The sequence below is a fragment of the Colletotrichum aenigma genome (assembly GCF_013390185.1).
Source record: "Colletotrichum aenigma strain Cg56 chromosome Unknown KSG_Cg56_contig02, whole genome shotgun sequence".
Taxonomy (NCBI): domain Eukaryota; kingdom Fungi; phylum Ascomycota; class Sordariomycetes; order Glomerellales; family Glomerellaceae; genus Colletotrichum; species Colletotrichum aenigma.
This window is the reverse complement of record NW_023500908.1, coordinates 1,581,415-1,600,846: the sequence shown is the minus strand read 5'-3', so window position 1 is coordinate 1,600,846 and position 19,432 is coordinate 1,581,415. Positions and strand designations below refer to the sequence as shown.

The window sequence follows — 19,432 nt, the reverse complement described above, 5'->3', positions numbered from 1 at the left end:
TTAGACTGGGAAAACTGGCTGTTTCTGAAGAGTTGGGAACAAACCGTCTGCGATTGGGACATCAGCGACGAGACAGGGTTTCGCAAGAACAAATATCCATACAAACTACACAATGTTAGTCTGCTTCCTGGGAAGGGGGAATATGGATACATAATGATCACTACACTTACATTCTGATATCAAGGGTAGCCATTAGCTATGTCTCAGAGCCTTCAATTCACTGTGATTTGACGCACATACTACAACGATTAGTTTCTTTTCTCGAACGAAGTCGGGAACAGCCGCAACCCTACATCCATGTTGAAATTGCCACCATTACTGGTGACACCCGGGTCCGATTCTTCTGCGGGTTGGGGTTTGGTGCTTTGAGGGGAAATGGTACCTAGCAAAGTCATTCATGACCTGGTTCATCCACGTCCCGGCCTTCGGTGGATACCTAAATCGGAGGGCGCCAATGTATTCCCATACTGTCCCGGTGCTCCTGGTGAGCGTGCTTGCCAATTCATCCACTGTGTCTCCGTCCGAGAGCTAGTTGCATCGTCCAAGATAAGTTTTAGAGTATCATCCATTTCAAGTGCAGTGGCTCGAGAGGACATGTCCGATCCGTCTGTAATGTCGGCGGTGTTGGTGTAAGTTCGAATGATGCCCGGGGTAACTTCATCAGCCTCGCGAATCGTTGCTCTGCCTTGGGTTCGAGCGCTTCCCGGCGTCCACGCTCTGACCGTGCCTACGTCAACGACGAGCAGTCTGAGGCGGATAAGCTGCAAAAGACGGTGGACGGCTGTGGTCTCCGAGCAGCGCAGATCTCCGCTGATCCATTCAATCCACTTCTGAACTCGTGGTTTGAGTCTTGCTGTCCCAGGTCCAATGACTTCGAAGAACTTGCGCGAACCATCTGGGGATGTAATATCCTGTCCAAAGCGAGAAAGCTGGTCTTTTCCGTACAACATCCAGATGAGAAATTCAAAGTAGAGACATCCAATGGACCAAATATCGTACCGACGAGATCGCGGCTTGTCTTTGCGTATGACAGCCTCTGGTGCCTCATACATGACCGTTCCGCTCAATGTGCTGGTGGCTCCTATTCGAAATTCGGTTGCTTGATTGTGGTCTCTGGCAAGTCCGACGTCTGCTATGACAAGCCAAGGCTGTACGAGGGCGTCAGCACGATTGGTGTTCTCAAAACAGAGAATGTTCTCGGGCTTAAGATCTCCATGCCGGCAATTTCGGTCTGATGAGTGAAGTTTCTCCATTGCCGATGCCAGACCAGAAAGCTGGGTGAAGGCCCAGGCCAAGAAATCTGCATCAAGTTTCCGAGGCGGATCCTTCTGCCAGAAATCACGCAAATTTCCACCTGCCGCCCATGGGAACACCAAGAAGTGTTGATTGCCCCTAGTGTAATACGCAATGGCTCGGATGAGGTGAGGATGACGCAGGTCTCTGATCATTTGCAGTACTTCGGCTTCAGTGTCAGCCGCGCGCTGAAAATCTATGTTGCTCCGATTGAGATCCTTCAACGATTTAATCGCCACTAAAGGGTGACCTTCCTTGTCGAACGAAAGATGCTAGAACATTTATTAGCCAGTCCTTCTCAAATGGCAATGGAGATCACGGGAAGCCATCATATAGACACTCACAGTATTCGAACCTGGCTCCAAGTGAGCTTTGTGGATGCAGATCTGTTCAACAGTACTGAAAAGGCTGTCCTTTGGATCTGTTTGCTTGCGAAGAAATGGCATTCGACACTGTATGTCGAAAGAGTACTTGAATTGGCTTTCGCGAAATACTGGAACCAGAAACTGCCATTGATCGTGATTGCAAAAGGCGTCGATCCTTTGGGCGGACCACCTGGAAGTTTTAATCAGTCTTTTGATGGCGTCTTTGTTGGAGTGTCTTCCTCCAAGTGTCTTGTAGACGTAGTCTTTTGGGTCCTCATAAATCGGAAGCATGTCGTCTACAACTCCATTCTCGTAGAACCATTTAATCAAAGAGACCTGCTCGGTCCACACCAGAATAGCGAATATTTTCTTCGCTCCATGCTTGCCACAAATGAAAGCAACTAGCTTCGGAATGTCCATGGGATTGTTTTCTTGCTCTTGCTCTAAGGCATCAGTGACAGACGCCTCGGTCACCAGTTTCTCAAGGGACGAACGGGGTAGGAACCGATCATTAGGCTCGAGTTTAGGGATCACCATGTGCCGCTTCAGGCTCCCGTAAGAAATGTCGGCCATATTTTCGTCGAAGGGAGGCGATGTTAGCCTCGTAGACTGAAGGCTTTCGTTCGTATTTCTTCGGCTGCCCGGGGTGAAAGAAAAGGATAAAATGCTAGATTTTCTCCGCGCAATGGAGCTTTTGGCGGAAGAATTTCGGCGAACCTTGAAGTGCGCGGCACGATCAGACAAACTGACTGCACTGCGGTCGTCTTGGACAATGATGGTAGCCGAGGAGCTTTTCCGAAGGCTGGTAGCGCCAGACAATGGTGCTGCCACCGGAACTCCTTCTATCTGGGAGGAACCTTGGTTATTTCTGTACATTGGGGCTGGATAAGGCCGCTATTGCCCTCTCCGTTGCCAAGAAGCCTCACCTGCGGCCGAGGCCAATCAAGGGAGCACAGAAACGATAAACATCCCATAACACCGGGGATGCTGCGCACTGCCTGCACTCCAGGGAGGTGGGTTGAATGTGAGGCGGTTTGCACGACCAACACCGGACGCAGCGGCATTCGACATTTATGTACAGGACATCGAATAAATGAATCCTGATATACCCCGCATTAACTGCAGACTGGACCCATTTTAGTGCGTCTTCGGGGCAGTCTCTTCCATGGACATTTTAAATGCTCTCCGCCCGTTACTTGACCAAGACACAGTACAAACCATGGCTTCGCGCGGCATGATCTGTATGCGACGACTGATGTTGAGTTAAGAGGGGAAAGCTGTGTCTTTATTTTCAATATATCCAGATAAACGAACTTTCTCTGCAATGCCAGAAACGCAAGTGTCACCAATTGTAGAGCCTAGCAACCAGCCCTGAATGCAAGTTTCTGCGAGTATGCACAATGATCTCTCAGTGTAAGCAACTTGGGGATTGACATGGATAAATACGCGATCACTGAGAGCAACCTGATTTGACACATGCATGCGACCCGGTGATCTCACCACGGTCATCATATGGATCCCACCCTCATGCGGCTTAGGATACCGTATACAGCCACTCCAACGCCAGGCTACCATGTGGTTTGCATGGTTCGCTTTCAATACCGGCCGCGGCTCTGCCGATAAGAAACCGGATACGCTCGCATGAAGGAAACTTAGACCGGTCTGATCTGACCGAGGTTGCTGAGGGCTGTGGTGTCATGCATGCATGAGAACGCTTCGGACTAGTTACTAGCACCGCTATCATGGAATGGGCGTTATTGAGTAAGGTATCATCTGACTCTGGCGTGTCTCTCATGTCAAATCTATGGCCGGGGATGTGAATTGGGACTCCAATGGGAAAAATGAAACAAAAGTCAGCGTAACCCACTCTTTCGACCCGGAGAGTCGGACCATCTGGCATGAGAGGCATACTGTAGGTTCATGCTCGCATCCGCAACTGCGGAAGTACAACATAGACAATGAGGCTTGAGAACCTGGGTTCAACCAACAAAGGACCCGAGAGCACAGAACCAGCCTGCTTGATGATGGCAATGCAATGGCAGAGCATGCAGTCAATATGAGGTGCATACTACTTGTCTTGGCAAGAAGCGGGGTTCCCATTCCTTATCTACTTACACTATGCTGCTTTCGGGGAATACAAAGACCGACCCAAAATCAGGCTGTGACTTTTGGATGTGTGACATGCATTAGTGCTTTCGGTTGTCATTGGTGCAGTCGACTGTTCCAACTTCCGATATGCACGAACAGCTGGCCTGAGGACACCCTCTCCATCAACCCTTTTCAAATAGTGTGAGAGGAGTTGGAGTTTGCAGCTAATGGCCAATCTTGACGAGCTTCTTGGATACATGGCTCATCAGGCTGGGGCATTGGCAATGCGTGACATGCCCTTCCGATGGCTGAGTCAACGCCATTTTGCTGAGCCATGTGGCTTGTCCAAGGCAACAACGGGAAGGCAACCATGAAAGACTCGAACGTGGAGTATCCATAGATGCCTTGTTTGAATGCCTTTTTTTCAGTGTCGCTCTAGCATCCGGCGTGACGACACCTATCTTACATTTATGCCTCGACCCCCGCTATCGAGCCTTGCAGTTCAGGCAATGCTCCAAATCTCGGTCTACGCGATTCCACATCCATCAGTTTTGCCACCAACTGGCGCAAGAAGCTTTCCCGGAGTCTCAGACAATGGACTCCACAACTTTATTCTCACGATTAAACAAATCTACACTAGATTGCACAGTAGGGGGACTGAGATTCCTGCCATGCGACGTGATTGACGGGGTTATTACCCGAGAAACCCTCAAGCATGAGCTACCAAGAAGCTGGAGGAGTCGGCTATCTCGAGACGACATGACAACGAGAATAGTCCGCGATGCAAAGAAGTTGTTCGCGATTCTCTTAATCATTGGCGAGAAACACAAAATCAAAGACCTAATGAAGGAAGGCCTCACAGACCATGACCTGCCCTTTTCCGAATCAGCTGTCCCGGCCAGAGGAGGTATCCGAACATCCAATCCAAGCAAGGAGGTCCACTCGTTCCGACAATGGGAAGAGCCAAAAGTTGAGTTGTTCCTACGGAGCCAGTGGCTCGTCCTTGCGCCGGTAGTGGAAACAAATGGAGCCACCATCACAGCCAACCCACTATGTCCCTTACCTTTCATAAAAGGGGACGTAGTGCAGGGCGCCCATCACAGCATTGTCTACAAAAGCGTTTTACATTCAGCACATCAAAAAAATCATCTGGTGGGTGTTGTTCATCATCGCCAATGCACAAAGATAACCACTAACACTATTCAGCCTGGGCTTACTGCCAACCTAGTTGTTGCCGTGAAGCAGTTGGAGAATGCCAATCACTTTACCAAGGAGAGGAAGAATCTAGAGAATATCCAAAGTCTCAATCATCCGCACATCATTCAGTATCTTAACTGTTTTGACTGCGAAAAGTCATTCTTCATAAGCTTTCCTTGGGCAGAAGGTGGAAACCTGAGGGACTTCTGGAAACACAACGACGCGAATCACGATCTCATGATATGGTCCTTGCAGCAGATGTTGGGGATTACCAGCGCACTCAGCAGCCTTCACCGTATCAACTTTCGTCATGGAGATTTGAAACCAGCGAACATCCTACACTTCAAGCGAGGGGGTTATGGGACGCTAGCAGTTGCAGACGTTGGTGTGTCTCGAACCCACGCACAGGCAACTCAATTAAGATATGGGCCAACACTTACTGAAGCGACTACCCCATCATACGAACCACCCGAGGTGTACGTCGATAAGGATCGGCCAAGAGGCAGACGATATGATATTTGGTCCATGGCATGCATTCTTCTTGAACACATTGTGTGGATGCTGTACGGCTTCAACGCTATCAACAGTTTTGCAAGTGCTAGGGACGAGCCGGAGGTGAAGTTTTTCAGGTTGCACAAGGAGAAAGAGAGTTCCTCGGCTACAATCCACCCAGCGGTGGAGGAGGCTATTCGCATTCTGCGTCGAGACGAGCGTTGCGAAGAAGGCACGGCATTTGCCGACCTCATCGACCTCATCACGGAGCATTTGCTTCGTGTAACCGTGGAAGAACGAGTAACGGCACAGGTTCTGAACCAAATGTTGCAGAAGATTGTGCAACGAGCGGCTCAAAACCCGTCATACCTACTGCGCCATCCCACTCGAACACCCGATATCCACGCCTTCTTCACCGCAAAATCGACAGTCACCACTGGATTGACGACTTCGACTTGAATGAAGCTGTAGTGCATTGATTAGGGGCACTCTCCCCCTTTCCCAGCATTCTTTCATCAATAACTCATGTAACTTTGATGATACTTCTGAACGTATCTTGTTCAACACGTCGGAGATTACATTTGCGTCATGTGATCTTATGTATTTGTATTCTTTGTCACTTCTGTTTCTCCTTTCGCTTTACTTTGATACCTCGGTGGAGTTCTAATAGCGTCGTCTAGACGTGCGTCTTTGGTTAGGACTTCCCGCCTTCGATTGGGTTTCAGTGTTTGACGATGTGATCAATGGCCGTTTCGGAATGAAATGAACGTTCTTTAGGAATAGCTTCACCGTATACGTTTAACTCGATTAAAACTGTTTGACTTAGTCCTGGGTGTTTTGTAGATGATCAGTCAACTCACGTTTGCTGGAGACTGAGCGTATTAACAAAACTTGGTGCAAATAAGCTAGATGCACGTGTGGATTGGTTTTGTGAGATGAGTCTCAAGCTTCAAATAGCTGTTCTCATGTTATCAGGGACCCCTGGACTTTGTTTAGTATGTCTCATTGAATCTCGTGCCCGACAGATACCCTCGTAGTCGGATCAATCACTGGGCGATTGACGTGGAATTCAGTATCTACAAAATGCTCAATTGTCGTCTCCTCGACCGTCCCTCGGGTATCTTGCACTCCTTGAGACCTCGCAGCCGAATACTACTGTCTTCCTTTTACAAATGTTTAGGACACTGTGAGTAAAATATAATTATTGCCATATTTGCATGAACAAAATGCTTTATCCTCTGTACTGAGCCGTTTCCCATACTTAGAACTAGTCATTCTACGCGACTTGATGTCGTGCGACGGTCATGCTCGCTGGTTTATTCAGGTAAAAGAAATGGGCACGTATAATGAGTTACCTCGCAGCCTTGTTGTCGAGACATGTCATCCGCACCCTTTGTCAGGTACGTGATGACATATGACACTGAGACCAAGTTGATTCACGAGGCCGATCTCAACTACCCTTGAAGTGGTGATCAAAGTTGCGGAAGAACAGCGTGGCGTATTCGCAATGAGAAAATAAGTGCTAGTCATTTGCGTTGCTGTCTACCCCTCACAGCCAAAGCCTCCCTTCACCTGAATTCCTCAACCCATCTATGCCTTGGGGCAAGATTCACCCTGCTCGGAGATGTCGCCGGGAGGAATGCACTTGCAGCCATCGCTGTTGTAACGAACACAGCACTGTCGAAAGTTAGCCAGTGCTCAAACTACACCACAGACTCGGAACCGAGTAATAAAGAAGCTGGGTTGAATGAAGAATTTCATTCAACCCCGTGAAATTACTTACCCAGGCACCAGCGCAAGCCGCGCCGACACCGCCACAATTGCTCTTAATGCACTGCATCTGGCGGGTCTCGATGACGTTGAGCATGCCGTTGGGGCTCTGAGCGACGCTGGCCAGGCCGGTGGTGGCGCAGGCCAGGAGGAGGATCTGGGTGAAGAACTGCATGATGGCGAGTTGTCGTGTGGGTATTTTAAAGGACTGTGTGGACGTTGGTGATGTAGAGTGAGATTGATAACAAGAATTCAACAGTAAACCGACAGCGGACGATTTGGATACTTATAGTCTACAACGAGTGCGCCCACTCCGAAGAAACTCCCGAATTCGTGCATGTCGGTAGTTTGATTCAACCCGAAGTACGATCAAAAGGGGCCTGCTCAGCCTTGTCGGTTCAGTTTAATTACTTTGAGTTTCTAAGGGAACCCACATCGCGACTCCGCAGGAACAGGAGACATTCGATCCAGCCGGGGCGAGTTGCCCAAGGGCCGCTTTCGGGTAATGAATTCCGTGAGATGCTTTGTAAAAAGTAAAGCATTTGATTTAGGTTTGCAAAGTAAATATTACTCAATCATCAAGTCCTACAGCTATGTTGCCATTGCACTTGGGCATGTTGCAATCGCGGCGAACTCACTTTGAGAAAATGTGAGTTCATCTTCCTCCCAGCGCAAGTTAGCGCAACGAGTTGTGCTGTGATCTGTGCTCTTTACGGATGCGCAATATAGATACGGGGCTGATAAGGGGGCAGATCGACGCTCAATACGCAGTAAACTTTCCACGTAGGGCGCAAAAGGCTAGGGTCCTGTCTAATCGGATGCGTCGGAAATGCCCGTGAGTGCTGATGTTCTAGTTTTCCGTGAAATGACTCGGGTTGCCAAGTCGAGGCAATCTAGGCAATTACCTCTGCTGTTCCAACATAAAAGTTAATATGCACCCACCAGTTCGCTTCGGTCTTAAGATAGGTGACGACAGGTCGGGCAGTGGCTGACAATTGCCCATCCATGATGCCTGTGTAACTTTTATGCTGGACAACGAATCCACGGCGACTAGATTGGAATGTTCTATGTGTGGCGCAGTGAGAATTTCTGCTCCAGTCTCAGAAAGTCTCGGTATCGTTTTCGTACCATAACGGTCATAGCTTTTTTCCAGAGATTTTGCGCTTTCATCAGGTTGTCGTGCCGCAAGTCATGTCTATGATTGTGCTATCAGTGCTCTGGGCATTCTTCTGAAAAGCTCTGGGCATTCTTCTGAAAATGAAATGTGCTTTCTGGACTAATGCGACAGCTGTGCTTCATAGAGCTCCACACCCGATGCTTGGGAGCATAAGCAATTGCTGATGCAACCCAACTGTCGACTCTAGCAAGGTATGCCGTTTGAGCTACTGTGATGTTAATACAAACAGCAGAGTAAGGCAAAGCAAGTTGACTCAGGTTGTTTTTAACTTCATCGAAACTCATCCTCTTCACCTCATGATCTCATCCTTTAACAACAGCTCGTCTCACACTCTCTTTTTCAGACTAACCTACCATATCTACTACGTTGTGAATTCCCTCTCGAGGGTTGTCTTTGTCTCACATTACTACACCTTCCCGGAGGATCACGCGTAGGTAGGAGTCTTTTCAATATACCATGCTTCACTGGTAGTGCACGGCAGCCGGCGGCACTCCTTATGCAAGGAGTATCTTGACCCTCGCCGACGGTCTTAAAAGCGGTACGCTCGGATTATGTCTCGGAATAAGTAACTACAGATATTGACGTGGATGTGCCAGAAGCAGGACCGGCTGGCAAGGAAACGCTAATTGCCATGGGTGAACAGGTTGGACTGCAGTCACGCCAACTGAGACAGTAGTGAAGGGCCTGCGCCTCAGAATGTTCGTTCAGGCTTCAGATTTGGGGCGTAAGGATCTACTACGAACTCCGAGATAGAATCAATTGTCCGGCCTAGGAAGGTTACGGGTGTGGACTTACACAGGTGGCTGTTCACTTTCGGGTGCCGTAGACTAGGGACCGCGGGGTGATTGGGGGATGACATGATTCCCAACCCGAGAAGTATTCCGGCAGAGTAGTCTTCGATGCCACCTTGGCTAAATTCGCTTTGCATCGCTGTACCAAGTATGCATAGGACGTCACGTCTTTATCCTGGGAACTTTGAACCGAATGAGGGCAGGTCGACTGGTATTGGTAGTAGCAAGACTAACGTCTCAATGCTTTGGATTATGAGCAGAGAGAAGAGGACCTTTCTCCGATCAACCCACGGTTCCCACAACCCTTACGAACTGCAAACTGGGAGGGACGTGGCATGCAGCTGGTTGGATACTTGACGGATACAGCAGTTCGAAAACATCAAGTAGCGACGCGCATTTTGAAGGAAGTTTGGGGCCCCTTTTGCAGATAGCTTCATTTTGATATCATCAGTTCTGCTGTGGCTCTAATATGAGTTTCTAATGATAAGCCCTGTTACCCTTTCAAATAGTTCATGTGTCGTCTGATACTCGTTATTTTAAGCGCTAAAGCAAATGAAATATTGGTCAAAAGCAGCTGTATATCTAACCCAGGAGGTGGGCGTGACCCTCAGCCTCTAGAGTTTCCCTCACGGCGGTCCTCACCTTCTCATGAACCGCCGGTGGCGCCGCGATGAAGCCATAGTTAGCCACCATCTTACGGCCAGCAACCAAGTTCACCGGGTTTCCGTCAATATCCGTGACCTTTCCACCGACCTCCTCGAACAGCAACATCGCACCGGCGTGATCCCAAATCTTAGCCAGACGGTCGCGCCTTCTGTACGCCCAGAACGTGCAGTTCGCCTGTCCCAAGCCTAGCACCGCCCACCGCAACACCCAGCCGAGTAAGTCGTTGCCGGGGTACGATACACCGAGGCGCTCGGCGACCTTCTTGTGGATCCCCGGTACCGCCGAGTCGGAGCCGTCGATGCAGGTCACCGAGACCAGGGGGTGGTTGTCGCCGTCCGCGTGGCGGGGGATCTTCGTCGGCTGGAGGTCCAGTGGCCCGGGCAGCGCGCGGATGTAGGTCCCGTGGCCCCTGACGGCGAACATGATGCTGCCTGTGCTGGTGGGGTCGATGCTGTCGTTGTTGATGGGTGCTTCCGCGTCCGCCGCCAGCATCGGGAGGCCGACGATGCCGACGCTCTGCTTGCCGTCCTCCATGAGACACACATTGATGGCGTAGAGCTCGCCTCTGACAAAGGTCTTGGTGCCGTCGATGGGGTCAAACACCCAGAACCTCCCCGTCGGCGACGGGTCTCCCAGGCCGCACCAGTCAATCATCTCGCACATCTGCTCAGGCGACTCGGGCAGTTTGCACAGGGAGTCCGGCTCCTTCTCGCTCGCGACCTGCTGCAGGAGCGCCCACACCGACTTGAGGAGCTCCGGGTTCTCGCGGAGGTCGGCCGCGGACTCTTCGCCGACGAACTTGTCGCCGGGGAATGCGGCGTGCAGGGTTGATGTGAGGAGGGCCTGGATGGCGAAGTCGGCGACGGTGACGGGGCTGAGGTCTTCTTTCGTCACGACGCCCTTGTCGGAGGCGACCAGGACGCGTCGGCTTAGTCTCGCGGCATGCTGGATGGCCGCGATGGCGACGGTTAGTTCGTGAGCGTATGGTCCGTCCATGATTGGTTTGCGCGTCGATGATGGGAGGTTGAAAATGAGGTGAGATGAGGTGAGTCGACGCCAAGCGGGTCGAGTTGCAGCGCAGCGGTGATCCTGCAGGGGCTTTGAAGAATGTGTGGCTCAGTTACAGCAAATCGGTTGCGGGGAACATTCGACGTTTGCAGGTGTCAGGCGGATGAGGTCGGAGATTTGAATTTTACGGGGAGTCACTGTTGATGATGGATGTTTGAATGGGGGCGATGATGTCAGAGTCCTGAGCGCGGCTTTTCTGGTTTGGCTCTTTTCGACGCAAATTTTCGCCGGAAGAATCGCCGTGGCGTGGCCGGCATCGGCCTCGGAAGCTCCGAGTGCAAAAGTGGGTCTTTCCTCCAGATTCTCGGACCCGATCACTGGGCAACGGAGGGAGGTATCAAGCGGGGAAGGGCATTGGGTGACGGGATAGAGATTGACGAATGCATAACGGGTATCAAATGTTCGTTGATTGGTATATCTCAAGCTCCACCTCTCCCTGGGAGACCAAATGTGCATGTCTCCATAATGTGTTTCCCTGTAAAACGTAAGCTTCGTACCCGGATCTGGGTTCTCGACGTAGCACCGAAGAAGAGAGAAGTCGACTCACTTTCTTTCCATGTTCGTTTTTGATGGTATTCAAGCGCCTTGCATTCCCAGCGGCGCACGCACCAAGTCGCGACAAGTGCATCGCGCATCGCCCTCTCTAAAGGCACCAAGATGTTCAAACTATTGATGCCATCTCTCGATTCCTCAACAGCAAGACGCCTGCCGCTGTCGTCCATCCAGTCGCACACATCGTTGTTAATCCTGACATCAAAAAGCAGCTCCTTTGCCTCCCAGTCGCTCGTTGCGTTGAGCTTCCTCTTCACGAGCCAAGCCTTGCAGATGCTGCCCTTCCCAATCTTGGAGAATTTGACCCCGACCGCGCCTAACCCGCTGCGGGACACGGCTCGGATGTAATACGCGAACGGCTCCTGGACGACCAGAGGCGGGCGCTCAATATTGAAGACGTGTTTGGGGTGCGCGACGATCTCTGGGGCCGCGGTGGAGTCGCGGCCGCCGCTTCCGCCCCTCCGCTTCAGGGAGTAGTCGATGCGGCTGAACTCGATTTTACGGTCATTTTCGCGGAGCGAGTCGATCTCGCGATTGGTCTCATAGACACCGGAGTCTGCCTCGGCAGAGTTGGCTGAGTGAATAAAGCGGTCTGCTCGGCGCAGGGTATCGGGCTGCAGCGTTTCTTGGACGTCGGATGCGTCTTCCGTGTATTCCGGGGGAAGCGAGGCGCTAATTTCGGTGGTGGTTGACAGCGACATGGTGTTCTTATCGGCGTCAAGGGGCCCTGTAGATGCTTGCGTGGTTGATAGGAAAACGAGCCGGGTCAGTTTGATAGGGAATCTCCCCGCGGAGGGCTGTTGGAGATTGATGCCAGTTGTGAAATTCGAGAGATGCAAGCAAAGTAATCATTGTAATCGCAGGCAAATGCAAGAACGGTCGTGTCGACCAGCAGCTTATTATGAGATCACCGCTCATGGCTGCCTACCGGTAGTAGCGAATGGGAATAGAAGCATTCGCACCATTACCGAACCTCCGTATTGAGCAGTGGTGCGACGCCATTGGCTGCTGCTTTGTTTACGCTGAAATCCGGATGAGTGATTTGTTAATTCACTCAAGCGAAACAGTCACCTGTTCTCGCATCCGTCGCCCGAGATGTATGCCGCGGAAGAAAATGCCGTTTGGCGAGAGATTTAAATCGCAAAATATCAACACAACCTCTACAAGAAGTTAGCGCGAAGAGACGGCAATTCCGCGATTTCTGGATTTGGCCGTGCATGACCTACTTTATTCACTCAACCCTCCAATATGGATAGTCGGAGGGTTCCTATTGTGACCGCGATGTGTTCAAATGGTACTTGCTCATTTGAACATCTCCATGACAAGCCAACATTCGTGGTGTTTGGGCGCGCGAAGAGCGTGTTACATGCCCAACCGTCATGATCGATCATTAGATACTTACCCCGTTTTAATTTTGAAGTCAATGAGCTAGTTTTGGCTAAAATGCTGGGTAGAATTTCATTGACATCGCTAAAAGTATACCCAAGGTTCGATTCAACGGAAAACTTGCTGTTGTTGTTGCGGTGGACCCGGTTCAAGATACTGCCAAATCAAAATCAAGCGGTAGTTGACAAGGACTTTTCAACTATCTTGCGTATAGATGCAGCAACAACGGCGGCGTAACCATGTAGGAGACTATGAGTTGGGAACTGCCATTTTCTTGCAAAGAGATGCATACTCATAACTGCCGATCCTTGCTTGCATATCAAATCACAACTTTGCGTCGCAATTTGTTCGGCAGCTGACGTTGTTCCTTCATTGAAGATCAGCTATTGAATACAACGGTTTAACGGAGTGGCTTGATTAATCGATAGACTTCACCAAGCTCATGGATGTCTAATTGACCTACCTGCTAGTACTGAGCCGTGTGACGGCGGAGGAGCTGCAACGTTGCAAAATGTCAAAGAGACGGAACTCTAAGTCCTTTGAGCGTTGAAGGTGAGAAGTAACTTCGTAGATTGAACTGGTCTCCAGGCGTCTTGCCAACCTCACACCAATATGTAGCCAGGAAGTCTGTCTCGAGACTCCAGGATCCAGCCACTGGCGCTTCGATAGAATCCTTCCGGGAAGGATTGCGCGAAGATGACTGCATTGAGTTGCACTAGCTCCCGCGGCTGTCATTTCCACGCCGTCGGAACTGCGTCTGCCTCGAGGTCGATACCGCTAAGCCTTCAATCAACAGCATCCATCTCCATTATCAAACGTGCGATTTACATCAAAGTACGACATTTGTTTACTCAGAAGCTCGCATCAATCTCTAATTCGATGATATGCAATTGAAGTCTCCTCCAGCAGAACATTCAGAACAACTCTGCGACGTGAACGCGTGTTGGAGTTGGGTGGCAAAATTCTCGTACTCGTACCGGAGTCAACTCCGGTGTTGGGGATTGTAAGAACAACCAGGACTGATTCTTAAACAGAGTTTCGGACAGAAAGACCCGTTCATTGTGGAATTCAATGACCCATATGATCTAGCACAGTGCATTCAGCTGCCAAATTCTTGCACTCGGGATTTTGCCGAGTCCATGGTACGATTTCCTGTAGGAAAATTCGATCCGGACGCTGCTGATGGGGTTGGTCGGCATGACATGCCCGGAGCCGGGATCAAGCCAGAAGTTTTCATCACGTCGCCTAAGAGATTTGGAGAATCACGTCAATGATGGGCGGTCATCGGATTGCAGCTTCGTCTGAAAGATTTCGGATTAGCTGGTTGTGGCCAGTTTGCCGAGCAATGACGGCGAAAAAAAAAAAACCATAGCGTTTGGGGGCGATGTTGAGCAACACACCAGCTGACCATCAAGCTCAATCATTTGCCGCAATGGTCCTCAGTAACATCACAGCCCAGACCGAATCCAATCCCTTCGACTCGGATTGACCGTGGCGGCGTTGGCATTAGATAAGACGGTGAGACCTGTCTCTTCCCTCGGCCTCTCGCAAACCATAGCCGAGGCCAGCCGATATACGGGAAAAGGAACACACGGGGAAAAAAACCTTCGTATCCCTTTGCGGAAGTTCCTCGTCTGACAATCGACAAGGCCTGGCCTGCAAGCCGGGCGCAACATTATTCGTCGCCAACAGCGCGTACACTACGTCATCCACCAAAAGCCTTGCAGAAAACATGCAGCAAACCATTGCGCGCCGTCAAGGCCCCCCCAGACGTCCTAGTGGATGCCAAGGGCCACGAATCGCGGTTGAACGGCAGAGATTGGAAGACCGAGAGAGCTGCCCCCACCGCCTCGGTCCCGCTGCTACTGGGGCCGTACGGCGTCGTGGGCCTTTGTTCGCTCCCGTTCCAATCAAGCGGTCGGAAGCAGATACGCCGCCAGACTCGGCGTCATACCATTATCCACACGGGTGCCAGAGACCGCTTGGCACTGGCCATGCGGGAATGTCTGGCATGGATGTTGCGCCCGTCCTGCCTATCTGAATGAAACACCATCGCCCATTCAGCAGGCGCGGAGAGAGTGTGCGAGAGAAGAGAGAGTAGCAGCAGCCAGCAGCAGTGAGTGCCGTCGCGCCCAGAGCTGTGCCAACCTGGCCAATCAAAAAGGAGGCGCACGCACACCCAACATTGTTGCGGCTCAAAAGATTCAGGGAGGCTGATCACTCTTGTCAAGAACCTTTCCGCAGAATTGATAAGCTTCTTTCAACGACGACTCTCGATTGATGTTGTCTCTCTCTCTTCAGAGGCCTCTTGTGAGCAGCGGCTGTCTCTCTGGAACGACGACGACGCCGCCGGTTCAGATTCGGATCCACCCTCATTTTGTCCTTTGCCTCGATTGGAACAAAGTGTCCACATCCCATGGTCGGGCATTGACTGGCTGCTGCATATAAAGTGGGACAAGAATGGCCTTTTGGAGGCGCTCTTTGGTTGGGGCCTCTCATTAGAATTTCACACATTTGCCGCAGCTTCTTAACACGGCACCACTGATTGGCCGCGGCGGTCTGTTTAGACAACAATTGGACAAATTTTTCGTTATTTTTTCATTACCTCCCAACACAGAGCGGGGTCGCCGTGTCGCCGGCCGGTCTAGGATTCGTTGAACATGCCTCGCTAAAACCTCGCGCGATTCTTGGTGGAGAGCCTAACAGTCTCACCGAAAGATGAAGCCCATTGGCCATTGGCCGCCGAGGAGAAGTACATGAACGATGGTCTGAGATGATGAGGCAGAAAAATCCTCATTGGTTGCCTCCCAGGGTGCGCAGCATGAGGCACCGACTCCATCTCCATCCGTTCCCATCTTTTTTTCTTTCTTGTCTCTGCGTGTCTTCCCCTCATAAAGTGAACCCCTACCCACTCGTCCCTTCAGAAGGCCGGAAACACAAAAACATTGGAGTCACTGTTGGGATGAGCGTCGCTATGGAGATTATCTGCTCCTGACACCCCGCGTACGCTTGCCAGACGTGGAAACTCGTCCCTGCAAGATAAATGATGACACCCAGCCAATGAGCATACTGTCGCATGTTCGGACTCTGCGATAGCCCATTCAGCGAACTGTTAGTCACTGATAAAAAGTCCCATGTTCAGACACAAAGCCCCCCGAAGCCACATGCGAACGGACTGCCTGTGAGACCCCGACATTGGCCAATAACCACCGTCTTCAGTAAAGCCACTAAGGCAAGATATGACGACATTGCGGAAATATTCTCCCCTAGCCCTGCGCGCGCCGAAGGATTGGGATGGGGCAGCCCTGGGCAGAGTCAGGGACTGTCCCCGTCAACTCCACACAGGACATCTAACGTCCCCATGGATGTTTTGTATGGGTACTCGTGGCTGTAGCCTGTCCCTGAATCTCTGGTGCAGCCACGAGGAACGCCCAGGACGCACTCATTTGCTTGCGCCTTGTTGGTGTGAGTGAGTGTGTGAGTGTGGCGGACAGACACGTTGGGCGCGTTGAAAGTTTTTTGCCTTTCCTGTCAAAAATTCTGCGCCGCCCCCAACCCGATCGGCGGTGCTCTCTTAAAACAAAACCCTTTTCCCATCGAGATCTGCCTTGCGCTTTTCCTGTTCTTCCCTTTTCCTGTCATCCCCCTTCCTTTTCGCGATTCCCCAAGCTTCCCCCGCGAATCGCCCCTCAAGTTCCTCCACATGCAATCTGTGGCTTTCTACAGTCTCACTGTCACTACCACGATCGCGGGAAGAATCTAAACCAGCCCGACCGCCCGGTTGATTAGATTCACTTCCCCCATACTCCATGGCGCAAGAAGAGCTGAAGGGTCCGGAAGGGTCTGCCGGCGCTCAGAGGGTCTCCCTCGACAGCTACGGCTCCTCTGTCCGGCACAACTCCGACGGCCTGCAGCGCCGTCTCGACAACCGCCAGATCCAGCTCATTGCCATCGGAGGCACCATCGGAACCGGTCTGTTCGTCACCATCGGTGGAGGGCTTGCCAAGGGCGGCCCCGCCTCGCTCTTGATCGCATACACACTCTACGCCTGCGTCGTCGCCCTGGTCAACAACTCCATCGCCGAGATGAGCACCTACATGCCCGTCTCCGGCGGCTTCATCCGTCTCGCTGGTGTCTGGGTCGACGAAGCTCTCGGCTTCATGGTTGGCTGGAACTACTTCCTCTACGAGGCACTCCTGATCCCGTTCGAAATCACCGCGCTCAATCTTGTACTTTCATTCTGGAACGAGAAGGTTACTGAGCCTGGTCCGACGGCGGGTATCTGCGCTGCCATCATTATTGCATACGGGTAAGTCACCTCGGGTCCTGTGGGATTGTTGACCTTCTTTTCTCCTCCTGCCAGGGCCAAGCGAAAGCGACTAGACCGACCGGACGCTCTAGAGCTCTCTGTGCCCCTCGCGTGACACTCGCTTCAAGACTCCCTTTCTTTGCCTTCTCTCTCTCACCCCTTGACGTGTTGTGTATGCATGCTAAACGCCGATTGTGTGATTTTAGTCTCATGAATGTGGCTGCCGTGGGCGTGTTCGGTGAAGCCGAGTTCTGGCTCTCCGGCGGCAAGGTCCTGCTCATCTTCATCCTGTTCCTCTTCACGTTCATCACCATGGTCGGTGGCAACCCGGCCCACGACGCGTACGGGTTCCGTCACTTTACGAATCCCGGGGCTTTCGCGGAGTACATGACTACCGGTGATACGGGTCGCATGGAGGGCTTCATGGGTGCTCTGGCCACTGCCACGTTCACCGTTGTCGGCCCCGACTACATTTCGATGATCGCCGCCGAGGCCAAGCATCCCTCCCTCTACATCAAGTCTGCGTTCAAGACGGTCTACCTCCGCTTCGGCCTCTTCTTCGTCGGCGCCGCGCTGACCTGCGGCATCGTGGTCCCGTACAACGACCCGACCCTCGTTAAGATCTACATCGACGGCACCGCCGGCGGCGGCACGGCCGCGGCCTCCCCCTGGGTCATGGCGATGGAGAACCTGGGGATCCAGGGTCTCCCCCACCTGGTCAATGCCCTGCTCTTCACCACCATCTTCTCCGCGGGCAACACGTACACCTACTGCGCCACTCGGTCCCTGTACAGTCTGGCGATGGACGGCCGCGCCCCGGCCGTGTTCCGCAAGACCACCAAAAACGGCGTGCCCATCTGGTGCTTCGCCTTCACCATGATCTTCCCCATGCTCTCGTTCCTGCAGTGCGGCAGCGGCTCCGCCAAGGTGCTCAACTGGCTGCTCGCGCTCATCACCGGCGGCGGCGTCATCAATTACCTCGTCATGTCCATCACCTTCCTGAACTTCCACCGCGCGTGCAAGGTGCAGAACTTCGACCGCCGCCGCTTGCCGTACTACGGCTGGTTCCAGCCCTACGGCGCGTGGATCGCCCTGATCCTGCAGACCATCGTTGTTCTTACGTACGGATGGTCCGCTTTCCGCCCCACCTTCAGCGTCGGTGACTTCTTCTCCAACTACACGATGCAGATTGTCGCGCCGATTCTGTTCATTGTCTGGAAGGTTGTCAAGCGCACCAAGTACGTCAGGCCCGAGGTGCTGGACCTGCAATGGGACCGCCCTATCATCGAAGCGTACGAGGACCATCTGATGACGCGCGAGCCCCCGAACACCTTCTGGAGGGAGATGCTCCAGATGGTTGGCATCGGTCGCAATAAGGTCATCAAGGGCGAGAAGGCCTAATGAGCGGTGGTTGCTTTGGCTTTCTTCATGAGAGAGGAAGGCTTATATATAATGAATAATTATTAAAAAGAATATTTATCACAATGACGTTTTTTGAACAGCTTAATTTGAGTGATGGTGGAGGAACAGCTCCGAGAAATCGGCGATTATTTCACCTAAGTCCCCTCGTGGTGGGTCTCCGAGCACGTGGACCCATCGTGGATCCAACAAGAGTTTCCGGATGTCATCGAGTTCTCTCACATTCCCATGGGTGTACATCTGCAGTTGCCGTGACTTCCATGCCACGATTTTAACTTACGTTGCTACGTGGGTGAATAGGCTCTGGATAATGCGGGCTACAAGGACGCCGTACGCGACGAGAGTGGCGGATGATAGCACTCTGCTCATCGAAAACACTATTACTAAATACATATGCGCAAGAAACACTTGACAAACTAACAGCAAGAAGTCCGAGGACGATTCTGTTCGATGAGCTCTCTGAAGCTGAGTTCAAGGGTGACATGGATACCAGATGTGCTGGAAAGAGTCGTCAACTACGGGAGAAGGTTGATTACTAGATATCACCGGCTGATGTTAGCCTATTCCGAATTCGGGATTCTAAACGCCAACTTCATTGGAGAGTCAAAGATTCCGCGAAGAAAAGCCCCGTGCGGACTGGAACCCCCAGTGGTCGGGACGGGTGTGGCGTGCAGGGTCAGGAGCCACTACTCGTGGCAGTCAACGGCGTGGCACTTGTGCCCTACTTGACTACCGTAACGTTGCCGGTAACCGATGGACTGGTAGATAAAGTGATTATCGGATAAAGATGGTTCGCCATTCGGATCAAGCCGTAGAGCGAGAGCAGGGGGCCTATTCATTTTGGTCTGGAACTTCGGCC

At 51.8% G+C, this 19,432-nt stretch overlaps 6 protein-coding genes across 6 annotated transcripts; 1 reads left to right on the top strand and 5 right to left on the bottom strand.

The window, feature by feature from the left end:
- Positions 1-407: 407 nt before the first annotated feature.
- Positions 408-2,231, bottom strand: Ulk3 (Serine/threonine-protein kinase ULK3; the record flags this gene model as incomplete). Its single annotated transcript, XM_037317707.1, has 2 exons — positions 408-1,565; positions 1,638-2,231. 2 exons carry the CDS (start codon positions 2,229-2,231, stop codon positions 408-410), a joined length of 1,752 nt encoding a protein of 583 aa, XP_037183497.1.
- A 4,794-nt stretch (positions 2,232-7,025) lies between these two features.
- CGCA056_v002448 (uncharacterized protein) lies at positions 7,026-7,380 on the bottom strand (the record flags this gene model as incomplete). Its single annotated transcript, XM_037317706.1, has 2 exons — positions 7,026-7,112; positions 7,219-7,380. 2 exons carry the CDS (start codon positions 7,378-7,380, stop codon positions 7,026-7,028), a joined length of 249 nt encoding a protein of 82 aa, XP_037183498.1.
- A 535-nt stretch (positions 7,381-7,915) lies between these two features.
- CGCA056_v002447 (uncharacterized protein) lies at positions 7,916-8,212 on the bottom strand (the record flags this gene model as incomplete). Its single annotated transcript, XM_037317705.1, has 2 exons — positions 7,916-8,044; positions 8,111-8,212. The coding sequence occupies 2 exons, from the start codon at positions 8,210-8,212 to the stop codon at positions 7,916-7,918; spliced, it is 231 nt and encodes a 76-aa protein (XP_037183500.1).
- A 1,543-nt stretch (positions 8,213-9,755) lies between these two features.
- CGCA056_v002446 (3'(2'),5'-bisphosphate nucleotidase) lies at positions 9,756-10,835 on the bottom strand (the record flags this gene model as incomplete). The annotated part of the gene is made up of 1 exon (XM_037317704.1): positions 9,756-10,835. One exon carries the CDS (start codon positions 10,833-10,835, stop codon positions 9,756-9,758), a length of 1,080 nt encoding a protein of 359 aa, XP_037183501.1.
- A 491-nt stretch (positions 10,836-11,326) lies between these two features.
- On the bottom strand, positions 11,327-12,160 carry CGCA056_v002445 (uncharacterized protein; the record flags this gene model as incomplete). Its single annotated transcript, XM_037317703.1, has 2 exons — positions 11,327-11,382; positions 11,455-12,160. 2 exons carry the CDS (start codon positions 12,158-12,160, stop codon positions 11,327-11,329), a joined length of 762 nt encoding a protein of 253 aa, XP_037183499.1.
- A 4,494-nt stretch (positions 12,161-16,654) lies between these two features.
- On the top strand, positions 16,655-18,555 carry AGP2-4 (General amino acid permease AGP2; the record flags this gene model as incomplete). Its single annotated transcript, XM_037317702.1, has 2 exons — positions 16,655-17,154; positions 17,361-18,555. The coding sequence occupies 2 exons, from the start codon at positions 16,655-16,657 to the stop codon at positions 18,553-18,555; spliced, it is 1,695 nt and encodes a 564-aa protein (XP_037183194.1).
- Between the last annotated feature and the right edge of the window lie 877 nt (positions 18,556-19,432).